General features: G+C 41.4%; 1 protein-coding gene across 6 annotated transcripts in view; it reads right to left on the bottom strand.

The window, feature by feature from the left end:
• Positions 1 to 14,024, bottom strand: part of LOC120539924 (protein unc-13 homolog C-like) — a 471,266-nt gene that overhangs the window by 190,430 nt on the left and 266,812 nt on the right. For all 6 annotated transcript variants that reach the window (XM_039770276.1, XM_039770280.1, XM_039770279.1 and 3 more), the window contains one exon: positions 1,890 to 1,975. In XM_039770276.1, coding sequence (XP_039626210.1) covers positions 1,890 to 1,975 — 86 coding nt within the window. The remainder of the gene's footprint in view (positions 1 to 1,889; positions 1,976 to 14,024) is intronic.

A 14,024-nucleotide genomic window follows, 5' to 3' on the forward strand; every position in this document is an offset into this window, starting at 1 on the left:
GTTGAAGAAAAGGACTGTTTACCCTGACCCGAAAGGAATAAGGAACTGTGGACTGATTGGGCAGGGACACCTTCGGGTCAGGGTGTATAAAAGGACTGTGGGAAAGCCCTGAGACTGAGCTGAGCTGGGAGGTAGAGGGGCGAAGTGTCTGGGCGAGGAGGAGAGAGTATTATGGTTGTGTTGATTTAGTTTATGAGTAGTGTGGAGTGGAGGGTGCTTTGTATATGTTGTTATTGTTATTTAATAAAGAAGTCTTGGACTTTTATCAGGTGTCTGGACTGGTACCTGAGGGTTCAAGAGGTGGACAAGAGCGTTATCTGTGACACTATCTATCTATCTATCTATCTATCTATCTATCTATCTATCTATCTATCTATCTATCTATCTATCTATCTATCTATCTATCTATCTATCTATCAGTGGCATTCATGTCTATCTGTCTGTCTGCAGTATAAGAAAGTGAACAAACAGAAGAATGCTGGCCGGCAGTAACTAGAAGAAGAGAGGGGAGAAAGCTTTGGGAGACCAAGAAGAACAACCACTACCACCCAACCGTGACTTGACAGTGTTGAGGTAAAGCTGAGTGAAGCGGAGTACAGAGATACTCTTAATGCAGTGGTTCTCAACCTGTGGGGCGGGCCCCCCTAGGGGAGCACAAAGTAACAAAAGGGGGTGAGGATGTGAAAAAAGAAAACAAGAATCAAAAATAAGAAAAAAACATTGGTTGAAACCAAAACAAATTAACTTAAACTATGTTCTGATACTAGAACAATAAATATAGAGTGAGATAAATGTCAATAAAAGTTAAGTAGGTATAATAAAATATGCATCTACATTTCAAAAAAATGTTAAAGGGGGCGCAATTAAAACTGTTATGAAAACTCGGGTCACAAATACTTAAAGGTTGAGAAACGCTGCCTTAATGAAAACCTGCTCTTGAGCACTCTGGACCTCAGGCTGGTCCAAATGTTCACCTTCCAAAGGGCCAAGGACCCAGAACACAAAGAAAAGACAACACATAGGAGGGCTTTGGGACAATGCTATGAATGTCCTTGAGAGAGCCCACCAACTGAACATCTCTGGAGAGACCTGAAAACAGCCGCCTGTCCACTGATGGTGCCCACTCAACCTGACAGAAACTGACGGGATCTGCAGAGAAGAACAGCAGAAAATACCCAAATCCAGGTGTGTGTGTGTCAGACGCAAGAAGATGCCAGGCTGGAATGGCCGCCAAAGGGGTTTCAACAAAAAATTGAGTAAAGGGTCTGAATACTTATGTCAATGGGAAATTTTTTTATTTTTTATTTTTAACAAACCTGTAAACAGATTGAAATAGATAGATGTGAAAGGCATTATATAATAGATAGATAGATAGATAGATAGATAGATAGATAGATAGATAGATAGATAGATAGATAGATAGATAGATAGATAGATAATCAAAGACTTTCTGAATTCGCTCCACACTATACATCCATTAATTCCAGTGACTCCTTTCATATCCTTTAACCATTAGCCTTACGCAAAGATGTGGGTGTTTTTTATTCAGCAACATTAATATTAATTTGTAGGAAAAGCACTTCATCTTGATACAGCTAAGTTGTTTCACTCACTCACAGTGCAAGCTGATCAATAAAGGAAATAAACACTTTTACATTGCTGCAGACAGACCACCGCTGCCACACATGCTAACCAATCGTACTCCACGACACTGCAGCAGCCACTTTGATAAATCGTCTAATTACTGGCCCACCCAGCAAAACCTTAGGAGCTCCCACCTGACGAGACCTGCATTCAACGGTGTTGGCAACCATCCTTCAAAAAGAAAATATTTATTGTCTTTTTTGACTTTTTTTCGAAAGCGGTTATTTTCAAGTAAAGGGACTTACCTTCCAGGGCATACTTCATATCTTGGGAAAATAGACTCCACATAATGTCAGCACTAACTTTTCCCATGTTAAGCTCTTGAGGAAACCTGCAATTCAGAAATGAGCTGTTGTCACTACAAAGTGAGTATAACAGGGCAGCGTCATAAGCAGTGCAGACACATCGAAGCATACGTTCAAATTACAATGATCAGCGGTGCTTTGTGCATCTCATTTCTCCATCTGGAATTGCTCGGCACAAACACATCAGGGGGAGGATGGCAGGTAATCCATCACAAGGCAGCCTTAAGCACAGTAAATGGCAACTCAACTCAACTTTAACTGTCATTCATTCACATACATAGTATATGGTTGAATATTTTATTCCTTACAGTCCCTGGTGCAAAGGCAAAACAACAAACATTTAACATACACCATAGCATTACCAAAGCCAGAGCAACAATGCGATATAACAAGACAAAAGATGCAGGAGTATAAAGCTTGAACAATGCTCAATATCCATATAAAAGTACAGAGTGTAAAGTGACGGTACATAATTGGAGGAATGTTATTGGGATATGGAAGTAGAGTTCAGAAGTCTTGGGAAAAGAAGCTGTTCTGGGACCTGGCTGTGCCTGTCCTAATGCTGCAGTATCTTCTACTTGACGGCAAGACGTCAGGCATAGTGGAGCACTTGATATGATTTATCTGGGTTTTTAGAATGCATTTGATAAGGTGCCACATGTGAGGCTGGGCATCAAACTAAAAGAAGTGGCAGCTCAGGGTGCGGTGTGTAGGTGGGTGTGGAATTGGCTCAGATACAGGAAGCAGGGAGTGATGAGGGTGAGAGGAACCTTCTCAGAATTGACTGAAGTTAAGAGTGGTGTCCAGTAGGGGTGTCAGTGCTGGAGCCGCTGCTATTTTTAATATACTGTATATAAATGATTTAGATAGGAATGTAAGTTACAAGCTAGTTAGGTTTGCAGATGATACCAAGATTGGTGGATTAGCAGATAATTTGGAATTTGTTATATCATTACAGAAGGACTTGGACAGCAGACAGGCTTGGGCAGATTTGTGGCAGATGAAACTTAATGTAAGTAAATGTAAAGTATTACATGAAGGAAGTAAAAATGTTAGGTGTGAATGCACAATAGGAGGTCTGAAAATTGAGAGTACACATTATAAGAAGGATTTACGAGCCGTAGTAGACAGGAGACAGAGTTGGAGTTGGTAGAGTTAATGATGTCAAAATTTGCATTGGGTGTGACAAGGATGGACAGGATTAGGAACGAGAACATTAGAGGGTCAACTCAGGTTAGACGGCTGGGAGACAAAGTCAGAGAGGTGAGATGGCGCTGTTTTGGACATGTGCAGAGGAGAGAAGCTGAGTATATTGAGTGAAGGGTACTAAGGATAGAGCTGCCAGGGAAGAGGAACAGAGGAAGGCCTAAGAGAAGGTTTATGGATGTGGTGAGAGAGGACATGCAGGTGGTGGGTGTGACAGAGCGAGATGTAGAGGGCAGGAAGAGATGATCCGCTGTGGCAACCCCTAATGGGAGCAGCTGAAAGGAGAAGAAGTGGACTCTATGCTATCAACTGGCAGACAATGTTGAGAAGCCATTAAGATGGCTAACAGAATGTCAGGTTATATAGTGCCTTGATGTGTGGAGTACAAGTTATATATATATATATATATATATATATATATATATATATATATATATATATATATATATATATATATATATATATATATATATATATATATATCTGCCCTCAGCCATATAAAGGAACGAGTTTCCCACAGTTCCTGGTGGTTCCTTGGCAGTTTTTGGGAAGTTATTGTGTTTCTTCTGTGCTGCTTGTGATTTATTGGATTTTTGACCTTGTTGCTCTGTCTTTTGACCACTCTTTGGATTCTGGCATTGAGACTGTGTTTGCATTGGAGTGTCTTATTGTTTTAGGCAGCTCCATTTTGCCTTTTGTGCTCTGTGGAACTTCAATCTTGTTAAAGAGTATTATTGTATTTTATAAAGAGTCTATGTTTTGCCCTTATATCTAGCCAGGGTTTGATTGTATTTCCCCCTCTAGTAGGCATTTTTGAGTAGTTTTGGGACTTATGTTTTGAGATTTTCAAGTCATAACAGGTTTTGTGTTTTGGTATTGCCAATCGTTTTTGATACTTTCCTTTGATTTTCTGACTCTTGCTAGTCTTTTCCGCTATGTGTTTTGCCCCTATTAGTTCAGTCCATCTTCTGGTTACTTTCCACCATCTAAAACCTCTGTGAGTACCAGCCTTCTACTAGGCGTTGAAATGAATGACTGAGTAAAAAAGAGCTTGATAAACTGAATTGGGGAACCTGAAAAGAAGTCTTAGGTTTTATAGCAGAGAATGGTGGAACCTATCAAGTCACAGGAGGTTCTGCTCAGGCTTTATAACACACTGATGAGGCCTCATCTGGAGTACTGGGTGCAGTTTTGGTCTCCAGGCTACAAAAAGGACATAACAGCGCTAGAAAAAGTCCAGAGAAGGGAGACAAGGCTGATTCCTGGGCTACAGGGGATGAATTATGAAGAATAATTAAAAGAGCTGAGTGTTTACAGTTTAATCAAAAGGAGATTAAGAGGAGACCAGATTGAAGCATTTAAAATGATGAAGGGAATTAGTCCAGTGGTTCGAGACTGGGACTTTAAAATGAATTCACCAAGAACACAGGGACACAACTTGTTAAGGGTAAGTTTTGCACAATCATTAGGAAGTTTTTCATTACAAAGAAAACTGTAGACTCTTGGAATAAGTGACCAAGTAGCGGGGTGGACAGTAGGACTTTAGTGCCTTTCAAAACTCGACTTGATGTTTTTTAAAAAGAATGAAGTGGACAGGACTGGTGAGTTTTGTTGTGCTGAATGGCCTGTTCTCGCCCAGATTGTTCTAACAGTATGTGTGAGGGGTGAAAGATGTCTTCCACAATGGTGGAGTCTCTGCACAGACAGCATGTCTGAGCGATATGCTGGATTGAGGAGAGGGAGACCCCTATGATCCTCTCAGTGGTCCTCACTACACACTGCTGAGTCTTTGCTGTCCCTTCACCACACAGTGATGCAGTTTGTCAGAACGCTCTCCATAGTTCTTCTATAAAAGGTGGTAAGAATGGGTTGTGGCAAGCTGATTCGCTTCAGTCTCGGCGGAAATAAAACAAAGAGGCGTTGTTGTGCCTTTTCCTGACAACAGAGTTGGTGTTGATTGTACAAGAAGAGGTCATCAGAAATATACACACTTGCTGCTACCGACTCTGATGAGCAGTGGGGAATAGTCAGCCGATGTTCTCCTGAAAAGACATCAGTCTGTTGAGTTCACTTCAGTTTATTTGTACAGAGTGCCTGACACAGCCAGCCACATTTAGAGCAGCAGTCAGATTAGAAAGACACACAAAAAATGGCAACAAACGCAAGAAGAGCTTAAAGAAATAAGCCACGTGAAAAATAAACGTAAGGACGTGTGTTCTGAAAGAGTATCTCACCTCCAGGAAAAGATGGGCTCCTCACATGCATCTGGGTAGCAATTAGCTCTCCCAGTGGGGGTCTGGTCTGGGTGGCTGACACACGTGCTGATAGCTGACATTCATTTTTTATTAGATTACTGAGTGTATAAATTCAGTTGGCAGTCTATAAAACTGAGGCCTACTTTCAAAAGTGAAACAATAAAATCATTTGCTGGGCAAGAATTGAACTACAAAGAAAGCAAGAAAGAAATGAACAGCCAAATCAATGGAGGCATGCAGTTCTGCAATATCCAGCTCTAAAGCCCTCTTTCAGCGTTAAAGAAGCGCAGTGGCAAGAAGAACAATGCTGTCACTGGCTAAATCAGTGGCCAGTCCGTCACTGGTGGAACACTACAGTACAACAGATTTGTTTTAAAAGATAGATGACTCAGGTTGGCTAAAACAAAACACCTGCTGACTGCTCTGCCCAGTTTCTGCGCTGTTGATGGCATCCTGTTGGGCTGAACGCATCACTCTCGTGACCACCAGGCTGAATGTGTGCTTTCATTGTGATAGTTATTAAAAGTGGAAGGTACAGTAAAAGACAAGATTGCACCGAACTTAAAAGACACCATATGCAATTTGAATATCTGCTTTTGCAAAATGTGGTAGCTTTTTGCACTGAAGAAGATAAAGTGAGACTATTTATGTTGGCTGTTTATGTTGGTTGTCACACACACACGTTCAAGGAGTATGTTGGGGGCTCAGAGCAAGACGGCACTACGCCCCTATACAAGTATTGCAGTCAGAATCCATTTACTGATTGAGCCACACTAGCCTAAAAAGACAGGAACAAATCTACAGTTCCAACAGTCCCGCATTTATCTTCTTTTTGTTGGGTACTTTACATTATTAACACTTCATTGTGTCTTGTTCTGCTATTCCCTATAGCTGTCAACAATAAAAGACAGACAGACAGACAGACAGATAGATAGATAGATAGATAGATAGATAGATAGATAGATAGATAGATAGATAGATAGATAGATAGATAGATAGATAGATAGACATGAATGAGACGATAGATAGATAGATAGATAGATAGATAGATAGATAGATAGATAGATAGATAGACAGATAGATAGATAGATAGATAGATAGATAGATAGGAAAGGCTGGTTTTCCTTTCATAGGGTACTTTTGCTGCAAGAAACTTAAATCACTTTGACACAGAATCAGCTGTGACAGCCCAGCTGCTCCTGAAAATCTCATCTCTCATGTTATTAAGTTTTCATAAGTGGCTGTTTGTGTTACACAAGAAGTCTTTTCCAAGATGGGCTCTTCTGTCTTTCAGATCCTTGCAGAAGGGAGCTTACCCACCCACTGTCGGAGAGCAGCTCTGACGACAATGCCTTTGAATGTTCCTGAATGAGGCAAGGCAAGAGTGGTGTCAACTTGTCCCAGAAGAATTACCAAGAATACTCTTATGGTTTTAAGTTGTTTTAAAAATTTTACAATTCTTCTCATAAGTCTGATATAAATTATGGTTTGAGAAAAAAAAAGTTTGTTTCTGTGATAGATAGATAGCTAGATAGATAGATAGATAGATAGATAGATAGATAGATAGATAGATAGATAGATAGATAGATAGACAGATAGATAGAAGGACACTATATGATTGATAGATAGTGTCACACACGTGTGAATAGGAGGCAGCTGAAAGGCTTGGAGAATAATGGTAACACATCAGCGCAGGGGGTGGTGGGGTGCACTAACACTCTTTCTAAGTTCCCTGCAGACCTTTCCCAGAAAACCCCACCAGGAGCAACTGCCTCGACTTGAGACACCCCACTTCCGGGACCGGCCCGAGGACTACATCACTTCCCCCAGACTTCCTATAAAGCCTCACTACCTTCCTCTGGAATTCAGTTCTGTTTTGGTTGTCTTGTAAACGTTACTCGCTACCAAACCTTTTACTTTTGCAGCCAGGAACACATTATACAGGTGGCTGCCCCAAACCTTTGCAATGTCTGGTGTCCTTCCTTATCACGATAGATAGATAGATAGATAGATAGATAGATAGATAGATAGATAGATAGATAGATAGATAGATAGATAGATATGAAAGGCACTATATAAGAGTGCATATGAATAATCTATAATTATAACCATAGTTTACTTCAAACTTCATGAAAGTCTTCAGTTAAAGTACCCGTCCGGTTGCAGAAGTGGCCCAAAAGTTGATGGGATTCTTTATTTTTGATATAAAGCTGGTGTACAAAGTCTCATTGACCGAGGTCAAAGTGTTTTTGAGTTATCGAGTTTACACACAGATAGACATAATTTCAAAAATTGTATTTTCGGACTCAGGAAGGTCTAAAACATCAAGATTTATCAAAATCTCGAGGTTGAATTTTTTCATGATCCCTATAGTTTCTCCACACTATGTATTCGAGAAAGTTAAAAGTTGGATCCATACTGATCCCAAATGATGGTTTAATATTAGTTGATGAGTCAGGACCACTCACTGATACGTATTTGTCCAGGTTCTGATAACTAAACCCCCCTTTTTTGGTGTGTTCACATTATAACACAGAAAGCACTTACTGCAATAGCTGCGTCTGTGTGTCTGTCCGTCACCTTTCCTGTTATTCAGCATTTTCAGCAGGCCGCCCAAGTCACCCTGATGGTGGACTCTGGCCAGGTTTAGAGGGTTCGAATATGCTGTCAAATCTTTCTGTTTATAATGCAGACAGCAGCGCTTTGATCAGATACTCCAAATAACTTTCCAGCTACCACTAGTAACTATGGCAATGAGTTATAAGGCTGACATATTCAAAATAAAATAATCATTAGCTCACCATGACTTCCCTGCTTGTAGTGAATTATGTCATGTTAATCCTGTACATCATCCACCCTGGTCACACTCAGTTGGAATCTTTCATGTAATTCTCCTCTTAAGGATGGATGAAGGCAAAATGTTTGCCTAGTATCAGAATAAGAAAAGCTTATCCTTTGAATAAATATGGCTTCTCCTTCAGAGATTTCATTAAATGCCTTTTTTATGAAACATGAACATACCCCTTCTGAAGTTCTCCAGCAATGGCATACATAAAAGGGATCAGAAAGCTTTATTCTTTTCGGAGAATTTCTGGAATGAAAATGCTACTGTGGCTGCATGCGAGAGTGTCAAGATGTCATTGAGTCAAAAAATAATAGCCGACAAAACTCAGGTGCTAGCCGACTCGGACTCCGTTCTGCGGGTCTCACATGGCTGGTCTTGGTTTAAAAGCCCTCTTCTATTTGCTTATATGGCACTAGTTATTATAAACTTTATTACCTATAATACACAGTTAAAAGTGTAGCTCTTTCTCCTGCCTGTGTTGTTACTGAAGGTTAAAAAAGGGAAGGGAGAAGAAGTGCTAAACTGAAGCAGCTCATCTGAGTGAGCACAGAGTGCTAAGTGTATGGGATATGAAGCATTTTGGTTAAGTACAGTACAATACAATAAAAATTTATCTTTGTCTAGCCCCAAATCACACAAGGACTGCTGCAATGGGCTTTAACAGGCCCTGACTTTTGACAACCCCCCAGCCTTGACTCTCTAAGAAGACAAAAAACCCTAGCAGGGAATAAAAATGGAAGAAACCATGGGAAAGGCAGTTCATAGAAAGACTCCTTTCCAGGTATTTTGTGCGGGCAGTGGGTGTCAATAAAAGGGAGCAAATACAATACAATACCTAGAACAGAACACAAGTATTCCTCAATACAATACAAAAGAAATATTACAAGTACAGAGCAGAATTCAACAGTAGATGATGTCACATAATAAGATTTGTTCAAAGTCCAGGAAACCCTGGCCATCAAGCTGCGTCCCCCCATTGCCCATTCCACAGCTAAGTCAGCGCTGGGCCAGCCAATCCTATTCCAGTGTTCCTCCAGTCTACACAATAAAGAATATCTTCTTCTTCTTTCGGCTGCTCCCATTAGGGGTTGCCACAGCAGATCATCTTGTTCCATATCTTCCTGTCCTCGTCATCTTGTTCTGTCACACCCATCACCTGCATGTCCTCTCTCACCACATCCATAAATCTTCTCTTAGGCCTTCCTCTTCTCCTCTTACCTGGCAGCTCTATCCTTATTATCCTTCTCCCAATATACTCAGCATCTCTTCTCTGCACATGTCCAAACTAACGCAATATTGCCTCTCTGACTTTGTCTCTCATCTTAAGCTGACCCTTTAATGTCCTCATTTCTAATCCTGTCCATCCTCGTCACACCCAATGCAAATCTTCACATCTTTAACTCTGCCACCTCCAGCTCTGTCTTTTGCTTTCTGTTCAGTGCCACCGTCTCCAACTCATATAACAGCTGGTCTCCCTACCGTCCTGTAGACCTTCCCTTGTCTGTCACAAATCACTCTTGACACTCTTCTCCACCCTGCCTGCACTCTCATTTTCACCTCTCTTCCACAATCCCAGTCATTCTGTACTGTTGATCCCAAGAATTTAAACTCATCAATAGAAAAGGGAAAAAAAAAACCCAGCCATAGGGGATTCACAAGCAAGTGTCTTTCCTCGTGATGGTCCCAAGCCCGGATAAATGGGAAGGGTTACGTCAGGAAGGGCATCTGGTGTAAAATTTTACTAAATCAATATCCATCCATCCATCCATTTTCTAACCCGCTGAATCCAAATACAGGGTCACGGGGGTCTGCTGGAGCCAATCCCAGCCAACACAGGGCACAAGGCAGGAACCAATCCTGGGCAGGGTGCCAACCCACCACAGGACACACACAAACACACCCACACACCAAGCACACACTAGGGCCAATTTAGAATTGCCAATCCACCTAACCTGCATGTCTTTGGATTGTGGGAGGAAACTGGAGCGCCCGGAGGAAACCCACGCAGACACGGGGAGAACATGCAAACTCCACGCAGGGAGGACCCGGAAGCGAACCCGGGTCTCTAACTGCGAGGCAGCAGCGCTACCACTGCGCCACCGTGCCGCCCCTAAATCAATATGCGGACAACAATACAGCGGATCATCTTGCTCCATATCTTTGTGTCCTCTGCATCTTGATAGGTGTAACAGAACAAGATGCAGAGGACAGGAAGATATGGAACAAGATGATCTGCTGCGGCAATCACTAATGGGAGGAGCCGAAAGAAGAAGAATATAAAAGGGAAAAAAGGGTCACCTTAGGACCCCACACGACACTCCAGACATCTATGCAGTGAATATCGTCAGAGTGTTTTGGACAGTTAGTAACCTGCGCTGTAGCCGAGTCCATCAAATCAAAGAACAGGCTGCACCATTATACTTTCACAGTACCGGACATTTGAAACTTTACCTCAAATATCTTATGAAGGTAGATAATTCACCAGTGCACGTTGTCCCACTTTGTGTTTGATCAATTGATGTGAAAAGGTGCAACTTTCGGCTGTCAGAAAGATAAAGTTTGTTCACCAAGGTACTTGAAATGAGTTCCACAAACCCACTCGTGCCTCACTGACCACACACAGACAGCGTCATTCTCTACGGACATAACCTTCCCATTTATTATCATCTCTTTACTGTACTGCATGTTCATATTTAAAAAATGTGTTGTCTAAGCAGCTGACATCCGTCATGCTCATTGGGACACATAACCAATTAGTGAAGAAGGGGGGACGGCCATCAGCCATGTTCTCTCTCTTAGGACCAAGCTGGCGGGAACGACTATTTATCTCTGTGAGCAAACATTTTCAGTTCCATTAACCCGTGAACATTACAGAGTATCATGGAATGCAGTTAACTACTCCTATGTAATGATCTGACATATTTATGCATTACAGAACATACTGGAAAATGTATTTATCAAAGTGACATTTTATTTAAACGGTTCAGGCACGAGTCATTCATCCATTCACTCATTCATCAGGCTAAACAGACGTAATACACGTTGCGCTTGACCGGAACTTAAAAAAAATAAATAAAAAATTGCACAGACAAGTTAACTGCCCACCTTTGTGCGATAGCATATTACATGGAATGAGATTATTAAAAATCATTCAAAGCTGATTTAAAATTGCTATAAACTGCAAATCTCTAAAAGCTGAATCACACTCTGGACTTGCAAAATGACTACCTGCCAGAAATGCGTTTAATTATTTTTAAGAAATTATGTTTTCCATCCACCTCCTCATAATCTAGCTAAGCCTAACCCAACGGCCTAAGGCTCAAGACAGAAATCGGAACCAGACCAATAAAAGCTACTTCTCTGAAATGACTAAAATACTAGAAACTGCCTAAAAGCGTTCAGCTACCTTTGAAAAAGCCAACGAGAGAGGAAGGCTAAAAGAAATGCTCAGGCTTACTTTAAATGGGGTCTGATGATGGGGGCTTAACGCTAAAGACTGAGTTGATCTCCATATCCTAATCCATCGAACCCCACAGTTGACACGCCTCTGGGTATTTTCGTTTTGGACATTTTACAGAAAGCGACTTTTTCTGCTAGGCTGTCCACAGACCACCTATACTTCACATTTACAGTTACTGTGATTTTTCAGAATATTCTCACTGATAATACATTTTGTCAACTTAATGGTGGGCCTAATTTGTCATAAACTGCTATGTTGAGTTCAGCTGGCACGTCAATGGTTTAAAACTTGGGGTACTTGTTGAAAATGGTAGGAAACAAAGTGTACAGATAAGAGGAGAATGCTCCATGGGGAGTGGGGTCATCAGTGGGATCTGTCCATGGCCCGTAACATTTTCTGATTTACATTCATGACATTGATTTTGATGCTGTCAGTAAACTTGTGAAATTTGGGGAAGATACTAAAAGTGAAGCACTGGCAGAATTGGACAAACACTTAGAAAATGCAGTTTGTGTCACACGTTAGGCCAAAAGGAAAGTCAATTATAAATAAAAGATGGGAGACACCGAGCTACAGGAAGCAACCTCTGAAAAAAAATTTAGGGCTTTATGTTGAGACAATGTCTTCATCGTCTAGATATTGAGCTGAAACGATTAAAAAGACGACCATCAGCAGCCTGAATGATTATAATCCAATGATACTTACACCTGTGATCATGAAGTGCTTTAAGAAAGTGGTCTGGGCTCGCATCATTTCAAGCCTCCCACCCACATTAGACACACACCAGTATGCTACAGGGCAAACAGGTCTACAGAGGACGCTATAACCACAACTCTCCATGCTGTCCTAACCCACTTGGAGCAGAATGGGAGTTACACTAACTCTGCATTTAATACCATCCTTCCTCATAGACTGATGACCAAATTGCCAGACTAGGGGGCATCTCATTCCATCTGCCTTTGGATCACTTCCTTTCTGATCGCTCCCAGAGGGTAAGATTAGGTCCCCACATCTCCTTAGCCCTTAGCCTCAGCACTGCTTCTCCACATGGCTGTGTGCTGAGCCCTCTTTTCCTTTACCCTCTATACACATGACTGTAAATTTGTGGATGACACCACCATAGTGAGGCTCATCGCTGGGGGAGAATGAGTCCGCTTATCAGGACAAGGTGGACAACTGTCTGGGTGGTGCAGAGACAACAATCTGGTTCTCTACACCACCAAAAACCAAGGAGCTGATCATCGAGTTTAGGAGGAAGGAAATGGATATTTAGCCCCTTTTCATTGGTGGGGATTGTGTGAAGAGGGTCTCGGACTTCCAGTTCCTGGGTGTGCACATGGGGGAGGACCTGACTTGGAGCACTAAAACCACAGAGCTGGTAAAGAAGTCACAGCAGAGACTTCCTGAGGCTCTTCAAGAAGAATACTTTCACCCAAAAGCTGCTCGTGTCCTTCTATTGTTGCTCTACAATGAGCATATTGACTTACTGCGCATGTGTGTGTGTGGTTTGCCAGCTGCACAGTATCAGAGAGGAAAATGCTCCAGGGGGTCATCAATACCTCCCAGAAAATTATCTGATGCCCCCTCTCATCCCTGGAAGATCTCTACAGCTCCTGCTGTCTTAAAAAGGTCCACCCTGGTCACTCTCAGATTAAACTGCTAGGCCTCGGCCAGACATTTTAGGACAATTAAAACACAGACAAATAGATTAAAAACAAGTTTTTACTCAAACGCTATGAACGCATTAAATGCTGCTCATATTGCAAAACCCGAGGTGGAAAAATTATGCAATGAATACCAGCAGAATGCGAACAATGTCTTGTATGTGTGGTATGATGTGTTTTACTTTATTATCTTTAAAATCTCTTTAATAAATATTTATAAAGTGTTTCTATAACTTTTCATAATGACATATTTTTAAAGTTTTAGAATTTATTGTTGTTTTGCACTGATAGGTTCAATTTTGTTGCATATGTGCAATGACAATAAAGATATTCATTCATCTATTAAAAAGGCAAATAAAATGTCAGGCTGTATTGTGAAGACCGTCCAATATAACTCCATGGATGTTAGGCTCAGACTGTATAACACACCAGTGAGATCACATCTGGAGTAGTGTGTGCAATTCTGGTCACCCTGGTACAAGAAAGACAGAGAAGCACTGAAAGCTGTGCAGAGGAAAGCGACCAGGGGCATCATGGGACTTAAGGACATGTCCTGCTCAGAGAATTAAGCCTGTTTAGCCTCAAGCGGAGGAGACTTCATGGGGACCTAATCCAGGTGTTCAGTATTCTCAAAGGTATTCATAA

Source organism: Polypterus senegalus, chromosome 12 (genome assembly GCF_016835505.1).
Source record: "Polypterus senegalus isolate Bchr_013 chromosome 12, ASM1683550v1, whole genome shotgun sequence".
Taxonomy (NCBI): domain Eukaryota; kingdom Metazoa; phylum Chordata; class Cladistia; order Polypteriformes; family Polypteridae; genus Polypterus; species Polypterus senegalus.